We start from the raw sequence: 12,949 nt of genomic DNA on the forward strand, positions 1-12,949 counted from the left end.
GATGTGCTGGTTACTTAGGCCTAAGTCACATGCCTATCCCTGGAGCTGGGGGCCATCCCACCTACCCAGCATCCCAGGCCTCAGAGCCTGGAAGGGAGAGTCCGCAGGGGACAGTCAGGGCATGGTCTTCCCAGGGGAGCACAGGCCAGTGCTGATGGGCAGAAACAAGGGGTGCCTACTGCAGCCTTGGGTGCCATATAAGGTTTCAGTACATGGAGAAGCAGGGAGGGCATTTCAGGCAGAGGCACCAGCCCTTGCAAGGAGCTGGAGGTGGGAAAGGGCCCTGCGTACACAAGCACACGTGCACACACAGCAGCTGGCCCATGGAGTGGCCCACACTGGGGAAGGGGAGGCTGTGATCGGGCAGGGCCATGTCATGGTGGCCTAAACATTGGCCTAGAAATTTGGTCTTTGGTCTCTGGGCAGCAGGGAGCCCTTGAGGGCCCCAGAGAGGAAGAAGGGCATGATGAGGCCTGTGCCCCCAGGTGCCCCTAGTCCTTCCAGGAAGTTTGCAGTGAGCTCTGAGTAAGAAAGGAATCAGCTCTCTGGGCCTCACTCTTTCCAACCCTCAGTTCCTTCTCAGCCCACCCATGCCCAGATGCCTCTGCCCTCTCCCCTGCTTTCCTCCCCTCCTGGGATGGCTGCCCACCCTCTGGAGACTGGTCATCACCCCTGAGTCCAGCCTTCACTTTGGGCATTGGCTGGAAGGAGGAGAGGACTTTAGTCAGCCTTCTAGGGAGCCTCCCACACACACACCGATCCCAGCCAGAGCAATAAGACTGCCCCCAAAGGTGTTGGGAGGCTGGCCTGGAGAGGAGCTTCGGAGGGTTGGAGGACCTACCCCCAGTGAGTGACGCCACCGCCACATATGGTCAGCTGCCCTGGGGAAGAAGGACGGAGTCACCCTAGGTCTCCAGGCTACTCCAGCTGCCCGTGCTCCTCCCTGGGGTGACCACTCTTGCCTGGACATGCAGTGCTGGATGCAAGCTCCTTCCTCCAAGGAGGACAACCCAAGAGCTTCCCTGAGGCTGAGCCAGCGCCCCATCCTCCCCATCCTCCTCACCTCCCCAGCCCTGGCAGAGTCCTGCTGGGAACTGGAGGGACAGAGTCTCTGGGCACCTGAGGCTTAGATCCCAAGCAAAGGCCGTGTCCCTGAATGCAGAGGGCACGTTTGTTTGACCTATCCAATATTTTATAAAGAATGACCATTAGTTGTGAATATTTTAAAATCAGGAGATTTTATTGAAAAGCTCAGAAGTTCAATTTCTCATGAGCAATCAGGAGATCTGGCGTCCCTGGGCCCACATCCTTCCTGTCCGCTGTGGACTGGGGTGGAGGACAACTGCCCCTCGAGGGGGCCCATCCAGGCGTTTGACCTGGGTGCTACGCCTGCTGTTCCTGACAGCCATGGGCTTTTTGCTCTGAGTACCTGTATCTGCGTCCTAAACTTGCCATGAAAAACTACCACAAACGTGGTATCTTAAAACAACAGAAGTGTATTCTCTCTTGGTTCTGGAGGCCAGAGGTTAGAAATTAAACTGTCGGCAGGGTCATGCTTTCTCCAGAGGCTCTGGTGAGAATCGGTCCTTGACTCTGCTAGTTTCTGGAGCCGCTAGGCGTTCCGTGGCTTGTGGCAGCGTAAATCCCGCCTCTGCCTCCATCTGCACACGGCCTCCTCTCTTTCTCAAACCTCCCTCTGCCTTTCTCTCATAAGGACACTTGCCATTGGATTTGTGGGCCACCCAGATCATCCAGGGTGATCAAGTCTCAAGATCCCTAATGTAGTTACATTTTCAAACGCCCCTTTCCAAATAAATTAACCTTCGCAGCTTCCCAGGGATTTAACATGGGTCTGTCTTTTTTGGGAGCCATCATTCAATCCACTTGAGTGCCTCAATTACCTCCTCTGTAAAATGGGGATGACAGTAATAGTGCCTGCTTCATGGGGCTGCTGTGAAGACTGAAGGGGTTGGAAGAATGCCTGGCACATGGTGTTATCTAAGCATCAGATACTGTTAGTGGTATTCCTAAGCTAAAAAGGAAGTCGCCTTTGCAAAGGCTAAGGCGGGTGGGGCAGAACAGAGCACCTCTCTGGCTGGTGCCCGGGAGTGTGCAAAGGCGCAGGAAGTGTGACCTTGTCTCAGGCAGCTGCTAACACCTGTCCTCCTTCAACTCCCACAGACAACGGCCCTGTAGGGAAGCGGCACACTGGCACAGCCACTGTGTTCATCACCGTCCTGGATGTGAATGACAACCGGCCCATCTTTCTGCAGAGCAGCTATGAGGCCAGCGTCCCTGAGGACATCCCCGAAGGCCACAGCATCGTGCAGGCAGGTGGCCCATGGCCCCTGGGGCAGGCAGTGGGTGAGGGGAGGTGGGGCCACACAGCCCTGAGGGCATACACTCAGTGGCACCAAGGGCGGAACCAGGCAAGTACCCAGGGTGGGTCTGCTGCTCTGGAAGGTGCTGTGGGGAAAGGGGAACCCAGGCCCTCTCTCATCCCAGGGAGTGTAGGCCCCCAGGTTGCAGAGCTAAGGACAGGGCTCTGGCTCCTCACAAACAGAAAGAAGCCTTGGCCTCCCCCTCCACATCTCCCACCCCGCCCAGAAGGGCCTTTCAGAGTAGGGGGGAGAAGGAGATGTCACAATTTCCCGGAAAGGAGTTGAGGAGTGAGCCAGGGCGCAGCAAGGCCCAGAACAGAGCTGCTTTCACAGCACCCTTGGCCGAGGCTCCTCTCTCGGGAAGTAAACAGGCCGAAGAAGAAAGGGTTCCTTTGCCCAGGGAGCAGGCACAACAGCTCCGAGGCTCAGAGGGAGAGAGGGGAGGACCCTGAAAACGATCTAGGTGCCCCCCCACCCCTGCCCAGAGGCCTCAGTTGCTGGGTGGGGAGGGAGGCCCGGAATGAATGAGTCTCTTTACCAGCTATGGGGTTTTGAACTAGGAGGCTGAGCCAAACAGCAAATCTGGGCCTGCCCACCGGGGCAGGCTCCCAGGCTTGGGAGGGGCAGAAGCGTGGGAGGCTGGCAGTGCTCGCCTCCCTGCATCGGGACCAGGAGGCGGGCAGGAAAGGGCTGGGGAGCAGGGAGCTAACTCCCAGAAACACAGAGAGCCAGAAAGCCCTGGGGATTTGAGAGAGTGTGGTGGCTAGCTCCAGAAGGAGGAAGGAGAGGGTTCTCTCTATCAGGGCCTCAGCTAGTGAGGACTTGGAGCATACTCCCCTGGCCTGGCACCTGAAACCCAATTGAGAGCCCCTCCTGCTCCTGGGCTTTTCCTTCTTCAGGCCTCTAGGCAGCCTTATCCCCTACCCCAACCTTCAGGAAGAGAGTGCTAGTGGCAAGCAGGGCCTGCTGGTGGAGTGGATGGCTGCAGGCTGAATCCAGCCTGGGATATACAGGGAGGCCCCATGGGAAGCAAACCAGGAAGAGACTACTGAGCCAGAAGGGAGGAAGGGACAAAACCCTGAAGGAAGAGGCCTGCCCCACTTTCTAAACCCAAAGAATCAGTTTCTATTTACACAATACTACTCATACTGAAATCCTCGAGCTGGCGAGTTAATATAGGGCAGCACTGATTTCTTCCCATTTCTCAGGGAGAAATGCAGTCTCAGGATGACTTCTCTAAGGTCCTCTAAGTTTCTTGTAAAGCTGGACTCACTTTTTGGGATCAGATTGGCTTGGAAGGAAGTGGGCTTTTCCAACAGGGCCTCCTTGGAGAAAAATCTATCTAGGGACATCTCAGGGAAGATGAGGCTCTGTGTTGTACCAGCTCCCGCCAGACTTCTGCCTGAGAGGGCGGGGACACCCCCAGGATGGGCCACTCTTCCCTCTGTACACAGCCTCATATTTCTGTGCACAGAACTGGAGAGTCAAAGTGAGGGGTTGGACGAGGGCTGGCTCTCTGCAAGCTCCCAGGCTGGTAGGAAAGAGAAGATGTAGACAAGAAGGACCCATGCTGCCAAGAGAATGTTCCTTGTCCTCCCCAAGAGAGGTGGGAGAGAGTGGCGGTGGGTCCAGGCAGGAGGGCTTCACAGAGTGTGTGTGTGTGAAGCATAAGCCACAGTCAGGGGTGACCGTGTTCCTGGAGTTTTGGACAAGATGACGCTAGAAAGATTTGTTGGAGCCTGATCGCAGAGGGCACTGCGCCCTGGGCTGGGGAGCTTTGGCTGTATCCATTTGACATTAGGGAGCCAGTGAAGGTTTTGGAGCTGCGGAGTGGCAAGCCAGAGCTCACTCCCTGGGAAGACTTGGCTGGCTGCAGTCCTTTCCCGGAAAGGAGTTGAGGAGAGAACCAGGGGCAGTTTTGTGGCGGGATCCTAGTCAGCTGACTGCGACAGGAGTGGGTCGGCCCAAGTCCTCCCTCTGCCCACCCTTCAAATTTGGGACCTGACCAAAGTGTTTCACCTTGGCCTTGTCGGGAGAGGTCAAACAAGGGTTTGGGATTCTGAGAAGCCATCCTGGGGTGGCACTGCTTTGACAGGTAGTCAGCAAAGCACTCGCCAAAAATACAGATAGCATCCCTAGTATGGGCCAGGCCTGGGGCCACACAGCTGTCCTGGAGAGGTCTGGACCATCCCACCCTCAGGGAAGCTGCCTCTTTCCCTGGGTGAGGTGTGGAGCTGCTGTGAGCTGTCCTCCTCCGAGCCCCGGTGGCATCACCTCCAGCTGCTGGCAGTGCCCTGCCTCTTGATGCTCTGTCACAGCACCTGCCCTGGCCTCTGAAGGGAGCCTCCTCACCCATCCTCAGTCCCTTCCTGATTGATCCCAACTGGACTTAGTGAGTGCCGGGAAGAGGGGCCACCAAGACGGCTGCCAAGACTGTGCTTGGAGGGCCCCCATTTGCCCCTCTTCCCAGCCAGGGCCCAGGCATCGAATCCCAGGAGGGAGGCAGCTGCCTGCACAGGGCACCAGGCAGATGCTGGCAGTGCCCAGGAAACCCAAGGAAGAGAGCCTTGGGGTGTTGCCCCAGCACTGGGCCAGCACAGATAGCAGGACAGTACCTTGGCTCCAGTGGAGGCTGAGCATTTCACTCGACCAAAGGGAACCTTTGCCATTCAGCAACTTCTGCAAGCTGGGCTTCGGTACCCAGAGGGCAAGGCTTCTGTGGGGAGCGAGGGTGCTGCTTCTAGGAGATGATTATGAGCCCCAGGTTGTCCCCTGTGGAGCCTCAAGCCAAAGGCGCAGATAGCCACAAGTGCTCATCTCTTGACCAGAAATCTTCAGCAAGCAGCAGCTAGGGAGTCTGCAGAGAGGAAGGTGCTCTTCCAAGGACCATCTCTGGGAAAGGGCACTGGCCTGGGCATGCAGGGAGCTTCTGGAGGGGAGGTGGCCCAGGCTGCTTGGGCCACTGTCCTCCTGCAGCCTGCAGCACCGGTCTCTATCTGAGGCAGGAGGATCTGCAGGACCTAGGGGGTCGTGGGGGCCTGTGTGTGGACACCCTGTCACATCTTGGTCGATTCCGTGTAGTCGCAGTCGCCGTGGCTGTCACCGGGGTCTGGCAGGGGCTGTCGAGGGGTGGTGGACTGGCCCCGACGGAAGCTGTGCAGGGAGAGGCGCAGCGAGCCCAGGTGCTTCCAGAGCCGGAGCTGGGGCTCACTGGGGCTCCCGGGGTGGTGGGGCATGCACTCACGAGCCCTGTGGCGGCTCGGGTCCAGCGCTGCCGGCTTACAGAGTGTCATGAACAGCAGACAGGTGGCCAGCAGGAGGAAGATGCAGGCCAGGGCGATGAGCACGGGGAGGGGGCCGACTGCCTCTGCAAGGGTCCCGGGAGTGACAGGAGCTGAGAGAAAGGCGAGGGGGCTGATGGCTGGGGAGCTGGTGAGGCTGGGGCCCTCTGTGCTCATGGCTCCTGAAACAGCAACAGGACAGAAGCTGAAAGGCAGATCAGCTGGACCCAGGGCAGCAGGTGCAGGGGAGACTCACCTAGGGAACATGGATGAGGGCGAGGCACTGTTAAACTGGACAGCATCATGGCCACATAACAGGTTAGGACAACGAAGCCCAGAGACGTGACAAGTCTAAGTGCACACACAGCTGAGCAGTGATGGAGCTGGGCCCAGGCTCAGGTCCTCTTCCTGCTCCACCCCCTGCCCATCAGCCAGGGAGACAAGAGGGCAGTGCCTGTCCGCATCTCCAAATCAATCCTCATGAATCACCATAGGGTCTTAGGCCTGCAAACTTGAGACCAACTCCGTCAATAACTTGCTCTGTGGCCAGGAACAAGTTATGGATGGTAGGAGGCTGCAGCTGCCAGGGACCCTAGCAGTTATCTAATGCCGAGGCTGCAAACTGGGGCCCCACTAGTGTGTTTCGTTGGGTCCTTGCCATGTTTTCATAAATTTAATTGTGAATATTTTCAAAATAATAACATATTTCACAAAAATATCTGGATGCCTGACTTCTCTTGAAATGTCAGAATTTCACCACTGGCACTGGCCCACATTCCTGCCTCATATCTGTGTTTGGGGCTGAGCAGCTGCTGCCCGCCCCGTAGACAGGGGACCGACCTCCAGCTCCCTGCACTCCCTCACAGGCCCACCACACACCTTATTTCACCTGCCTGGCCCTGTGGGGATTCCTGTGGCTGCTTCCCAATGCAGTCCAACTTGCTCCCGTGGCAGGTAGGGAAACTGATCCCCAAAGAGGGGATTTGGCATTAGGGAGCCAGTGAAGGTTTTAGAGCTGGGGAGTGACAAGCTGGAGTTCACTCCTTGGGAAGACTTGGCTGGTTGCATTGTGGGTCACAGCAGGGTGGGGTGGGCCAGCTTGGTGGTGGGAAGGCCAAGGCCACACTGTGAGCCAGTGGCCAAGTAAAGGCCAAAAGCAGATCTCCTGACTCCTGGCCCCGTGGCCTTGCCACCCCTCTGGCCCCTAGTTGTTTCTGGGCTCAGTGAGCTGCTCCAGGAACAGGTGGGAAATAAACCCACAGGGGGTTGACAAGTGGGGCTGAAACCCCCTGTCAGGGACATCATGCACCTGACAGGGCATTTCCGTTCCTACTGAAGATTATCCCATGAGACACAATGCAGCAGGTGTCCTTGTCGATGGAAAACCAGGCTACGCTTTTGGCTCAGTATGTGTGGGGTTGCGATAAAAATGCTCACAGAGCCTGGCCAGGAGATAGAGCATGACCAGAGGGGACCCAGAGGAGCAGGGCCACCTGGAGAGCACTGGCCGGGCCCTCTCGAGGAAGTGGAAGGGCCTCAGCCCAGACCAACGGTACCAGTGCCAAGTGCAGGCCCAGTGTGGTCAGCTCTGTTAATTTCCCAGGAGAAGCTAGAAATCTGGATTTTTTTTTTAGGCAAACATTCTAAACGTTTAAATGTTGGTAACAAATTCAAATTTGTTTAAGGAAAGAAAGAAGAGCAGTGGGGTGGGAGAGAACACAGCAAAGGCCAAATAAACTTGATTTCAAAATAGTGTGAAATTAATTTTCAAATATTTGAAACACTAGACCGGCCAAAGAAAACACATAAGCAGAGGACGTCCAGCTTGCAGGTCAGCACGTGTGATCTTTCAATTCTACTAACGCGGACAAGAAATCCCAGGGGTTCTGATAAAAAAAAATCATGATTTCCCTTTGACTTTAGGGTCTTTCCTTTTCATGAGGCTGGGGGATGGCAGATTTTCCTCCTTCCCAGCTTGCAGCTTAGATAACAGTCCAGTTTCTAGCACAGAAGCTCAGGAGGAGGAAAAGCCTCAGGTCACACCCAGGCTCTGTGTGTAGGCTGCAGAAAAACCCTGCCACAGGTAGTGGGGAGGGAAGCGGGCCACCCAGTCCCCCACCCGAGGGACTCCTGTCCCTTCCCCAAGCACTCACCAGCAGCCGCAGGACCTGACTCCTGGCTCTCCGTGCCCAGCCAACTGAGGGCATGCAGAGCACCCCACCTCCCACCCACTCCCCACCACCACCCCTCCCAGCACTTCCAGGCAGAAAACGACCCCTCCCAGCACCCAGCTGGAAAGTGTGATGCCTGTCTAGCTGCCCAGGGCCTCCGCCTTTGCAGCATCAGTCCTAGGGAGCACTCTGTCTGGGCAGCTGTGCATGGGTTGGCCTTCCCTTGAGTCTGAGCAGGGAGGAGGGATGGGGTGTGCCCACTGCCCACTCCCATGGGGAGAAAGTCAGCCATCCCTCTACCCTACCCTGGGCAATGCTTGGCCGGGAGTAAGAAAAGGGCAGTCTGAAATGGGAGATGCCTCAGTCCTACTAGTTCTAATGTTATTTCAAGGCCTTCAAAGGAATCTGGAGACCCTATTGGACTAGCAAAGAGCATCCAGGCTTCAGGCCTTGGGATCTGCTTTAATAAAAAGATAAGTGAGGCCAGGTGTGTTAGCTCATGCCAGTAATCCCAGCACTTTGGGAGGCCAAGATGGGACGATCACTTGAGCCCAGGAGTTTGAGAACAGCCTGGGCAATATATGAGACCTCATTTCTTAAAAAAAAAAAAAAAATTTAGTTAGCCAGGTATTGCAGTATGTGCCTGTGGCCCTAGCTACTCAGGGGCTGAGGCAGAAAGATCATTTGAGCCCAAAAGTTTGAGGCTGCAATGAGCTATGATCACACCATGCACTACAGCCTGAGCGACAGAGAAACACTGTGTCTCAAAAAAAAAAAAAAAAACAAGGATAAGTGGAGTTGTAATTAGCATCTGAGTAGTTCCTGTGGCAACATGAGATTCCTAAGTGCTTGAAAACAACACAACGCCCTTCCCAGAGCACAAGGCAAGTCCAGCTATCAGGCCCCTTGACACCCCATACTGACTAACCAGCAAAGGCCAGCTAGTGCTGGGAGAGGACGCCTTGCCTGGACCAAGCCAGGAATCATCTGGAGGGCAGTTGAAGCCGCTCCCTTCCCACTGGGGCCAGGGTGCGCCAGCAGGCCCTGCTCTGGACATATCTCTGCAAGCTCATTCTAGAACCTTCCTCTTCCCTTAGAATGCCACTGAGCAGGCCCTGCTGTGGGCAGAGAAGACTGCTGTGTGGCCTCGAACTGGTCCCTACCCCTTACTGGGCCTTGCTTCCCCTCTCTACAGAACCAGAGGACTGCCCAGGTCTAAGCACAGCCTCACATTCTCCCAGGAGTCCCCCAGCCAGGGTTCCCACCACTCATCCCTCTCCAAGCCTTCTCCTGCAGTCCCCCAAGCACTGACCTCAGAGCCAGCCCCCAGCCATCCGGAGCTCCGTGGAGAGGTCTTCTCAGCTGTGCAAGGGAGGCCCGAGGAGCCTGTGACCCCAGCCCTGCCCGGGCTCTGCTGTGCCCTGCAGCCCTCGGTCAGCCTGGCTGGCAGAGTGGCCTCCCCGTCACTCCCCAGCTGGACCTGGCTTTGTCTGGAAGAGTTGGGGCCCTGTCTTGGGGGAGGGGATAGCTAAGGGAGTAGGGATGGCAGCTGGGTTGGGAAGAGGGAGAGGGAAGTTGTCCAGAGGTGCAGGGATGCCCCCCAGCCTTCCCACCGCCTCACTCCAGCCTGTCTCCTCGGAGTCCTCTCAGGGGTGGGGGACTCTGGGGAGACGCAGGGGGAGGGTTTGACTGCCTCTGCCTTCCCATGGCGCTCACCTTCCCCTGTTGGAAGTTTGAATGGTATGGTCGGCGGCAGCCAGCGGGTCACTATTCAGTGCCTGCCAGCCGACAGGTTACCCGGGAGAGGGGCTACAAACCACGGCGGGAGGGGAGCAGGCAGAGTGCTGGGCCCTGGCAGCCCCTGAGGCTCCTCCTGCAGCGGCCCTGGGCCCTGCTCCTTCCAGACTTTTCCCTCAGCTTCTAGAAAAGCACCTTCCTTTTGAAGGTGTCTGGCTACAGAAGCGAGGGGTGAGAGGCATCTTCAAAGGTCAGGGGGATCCCAGGGCAGAAAGCACAGGACTGAGGGACTGCCAAAGCCATGCTCCCCACAGTGTGGGGGGCCACGGAGAGACCTCCGCTGGGGGCTCTTTCCAAACCGCCCCCGCCCCCACACACACACTCCCCTAGCCTTCTTTCTTCCCGGAAGCCAGAGCTTCCTTGGCAACCAGCCACCTGCTTAGGAGCCCAAGTCTTCAGCAGCCTCCCCACCAGGGACCTCCAAGCTCCCAGAAGTGCAACTCAAGATGGGAGTCATGGCTTTGTCCAAGACCTGAGCCTCGGACCCATTCCCTTTGTTGGATCCCCAGTTTCTGGTTTTTGGCTTTTCCCTCCTGCCCTTGCCCACAAAAAGAGGCACTGTCTGCCAACCCCAAAATGGACAGGAGCTTTCCTCTGTGCTGTTAAAGCTGGAGAGATCCTCAGGGTTATCTGACTCAGCCCCTTCTTCTCTCAGATGACAAAACTGGGGCCCAGAGAGGTGTGACCTGCCCAGGGGCACCCAGCAAGTGAGTGTTGGGGGCCTTGGTGTTTCCCCTGTGCCGCGTGGGCAGGGGCAGGCAGTAGGCATCCAGTGTAGGCACAGCATCTGGCCCAAAGGCATCCCCAATGCCCAGAGCCCCCACTGGGATTCCTGCGCCTTCCATCACAGCCTTCACTGCCCTCATTTTCCTTAACTTCCTCTTCTGAAGCCAGCCGAACCCTTCATCTGTGGCCCCCATTCCTCCTGAGATGGCAGAAGGCAAAGCTTCCAGGGTGGTGCAGGCTGCTGGGGCAGGGAGGTGTCGAGGAAATCTCACCATGAATAGACACGGAAGGGTGTGCTCTGGGCAGTGTGGCCCTCTTCCCTGTCCTGAGTCTTTCCAGATCTGAACAGTTGAAGCACCCCGTTACATCCCTCCACCTTCCAGCTCCTAAGATTTCTCCGGGAATGGGGAGAGAAAGAACTGCACGGCAAGGGGCAACCCAGTCATCCCCAACTCTGGCATAAATCAAGAGGGCTTCCTGGAGAAGGTGGCATCACTCATGTCAACCTTCACTACCCATCCCTGTGCCAGGTACCAGCCAAGATGCTTAGCAGGATGACTTCTGATCTTCCCCTCAACCCTGCATCATCATTGTGCACAGTCTAGCAATGAGGAAACTGAGGCCCCAGGGTCTAAAGTACTTATCCATGGTGCCACAGAGAGTAAGTGACAAAGCCTAAATTCACGCTTGGGCGTGCCTGACCCAGAGCCCTTGTTCCTTTTGCTCCAACATACTTGTCCTCCTCCCCACCATCAACGTAACGTGCTCATCAGAGTCTTTAGACATGCTTAACGCAGTGCCGGGATGTCCATTGAGTCCGACCAGGCCAGCGCCTGCTGCAGACTCCTCACTCTCCCTCCACACTGCCACGTCTGTGCTCCCCTTTCTGCGGAGGCATCAGTGCCGCTGATTGAGGCCATCATTCCACTCTTCAGCCACAGCCCTCTGCTGTCCCTGCATGAGCCCTTCACTCCAGACTGGGGTCCCAGTTCCTTCCTCAGTCTCCCCAGCCGCCTCTATCTCAGCTCACACTGTTTCCCAGCACGAATGTTCTTCCCACCCCTCTCTGCTAAGCTAGGTTCTCCCCATCCTTCCAAACCCAGCTCCCTGCTTTGGAAACCTTCAGCCAATCCCGCCCTCACTGCTTTCTTGATCTTTGCTAGCAGGAACCCATCCCCATCTTCTCTGCTGTTTTGTACAGTGAGCAAAGATAGGAAAGCCTGTATTAGGGTTTTGGGTGGCAAGAAAAAAGATCCATTCTGTATTATCTTAGACAGGGCCAGAAATGGTGGCTCCTGCCTGTAATCCCAGCACTTTGGGAAGCCAAGGTGGGAGGATTGCTTGAGCCCAGGAGTTTGAGACCAGCCTGGGCAATATAGCAAGACCCCATCTTTACAAAAAAATAATAATAACCTAGGCAAAAGGAGAAGTGTGCTGGAGCAATACTGGGATACCCCAAAGGTTCAAAGGAAAAGTCCAACAGGGAGAGAGGCAGAGCTGGGCTCCTGGAATAACTGGGCCCAGGGAAGCAGTGCTGGGTGTTGCACGAGTCCTTCATTCATGCTCACTGAGTGTTCCCTACTTCCTCTCCCTGCAGCTCTGTGTCTAAGTGGCTCACATATTTGACCCTACTGTGTGCCAGGATTGTTGTTCCAGAGACCAGGGATATGACAGTGCATAAAGCCCTTTCTTCCTGTGGGGATATAGGCGATAGACGAAGATAGAGTGTATCAGACGGTGATGATGGGGGGGTAGGGAAGGCCAGGACATTGGAGTGGTGGCTGTAACTCCATATGCAGTCCTGAGGGAGGGTCTTAGGAGAAGATATTTGATCGAAGACCTGAGGGAGATGAGGGCATGAACACACAAATATTTAGGGGGAGAGCTTGCTGGGAAACAGCCAGGGTGGAAGCCTCGAGCCCAGCACACGCTTGGTGTTCAAGAAACAGCCAGGAGACCAGTGAGCTAGGGCAGTCAGGAGGAAAGAATGGTGGGAGGTGGGGCCCGGGGGTGTGCAGGAGAGGGCAGTTGATATTCCCACATCTTACTCTTAGAGAGACTGACTCACTCTCTCTGGGCCCAAGGTCAGCAATCCCAGAGAAGGATGCGATTGGCTCAGCTTTGATCAGGCACTCAGTCCTGGACCAATTCCCTCTGGCCATCTTGGCGGGGTCAGGAAGAACACGGCAGCTTCCGTGCATACCACAGGGCTGAAGTGAGAGGTGGTGAGACAAGGAGGGGCCGTCGCAGAAGAAGTGGGAGAGCCTAGGGCCTTAGCTAAGCAATTCACCACCAATCTATCAGGACCACATGTCATGGGAGGCTCCCCGCCTCTCTCCACACTGCCCTGGGGGGTGTTTGTTCTCCACCTGCTTCGGATGGGCAGTGGGTAAAGTAGGTATTCAGTTCTGGGCTTGACAGGACTCACGCTGGGGTCAGCTATAGTTCTGCCAATAGCCTCAAGGCTAGACGCCTTGTACAAAGGGCTGAGCACTAGGCAGTGTCTCAGAGTGACAATGACATCCCCCCCACACAAGCCCCACCAGAGACGATGCATAAACACATAAGCTTGAGGCACAGCCACGCCTGCCGG

The 12,949-nt window shown here is 56.3% G+C and overlaps 2 protein-coding genes across 3 annotated transcripts in view; one reads left to right on the top strand and one right to left on the bottom strand.

The window, feature by feature from the left end:
* Positions 1 to 12,949, top strand: part of CDH23 (cadherin related 23) — a 421,218-nt gene that overhangs the window by 315,448 nt on the left and 92,821 nt on the right. Inside the window, exon 28 of one of the 2 annotated variants that reach the window (XM_064374253.1) lies at positions 2,182 to 2,330. In XM_064374253.1, coding sequence (XP_064230323.1) covers positions 2,182 to 2,330 — 149 coding nt within the window. Of the gene's footprint in view, positions 1 to 2,069; positions 2,331 to 12,949 lie in introns of those variants that run through there. The other variant, XM_064374248.1, reaches the window with a different exon arrangement.
* CUNH10orf105 (chromosome unknown C10orf105 homolog) lies at positions 5,438 to 5,839 on the bottom strand. The gene has a single exon (XM_012460286.2). It carries the CDS (start codon positions 5,837 to 5,839, stop codon positions 5,438 to 5,440), a length of 402 nt encoding a protein of 133 aa, XP_012315709.2.

This window comes from Aotus nancymaae, unplaced genomic scaffold (assembly GCF_030222135.1).
Source record: "Aotus nancymaae isolate 86718 unplaced genomic scaffold, 86718_ANA_hifiasm-v0.15.2.pri h1tg000010l, whole genome shotgun sequence".
Classification (NCBI taxonomy): Eukaryota; Metazoa; Chordata; class Mammalia; order Primates; family Aotidae; genus Aotus; species Aotus nancymaae.

Coding starts and splice junctions, on each gene's coding strand:
- CUNH10orf105 (XM_012460286.2), bottom strand. CDS start 5,839: ATGAGCACAGAGGGCCCCAGCCTCACCAGCTCCCCAGCCATCAGCCCC.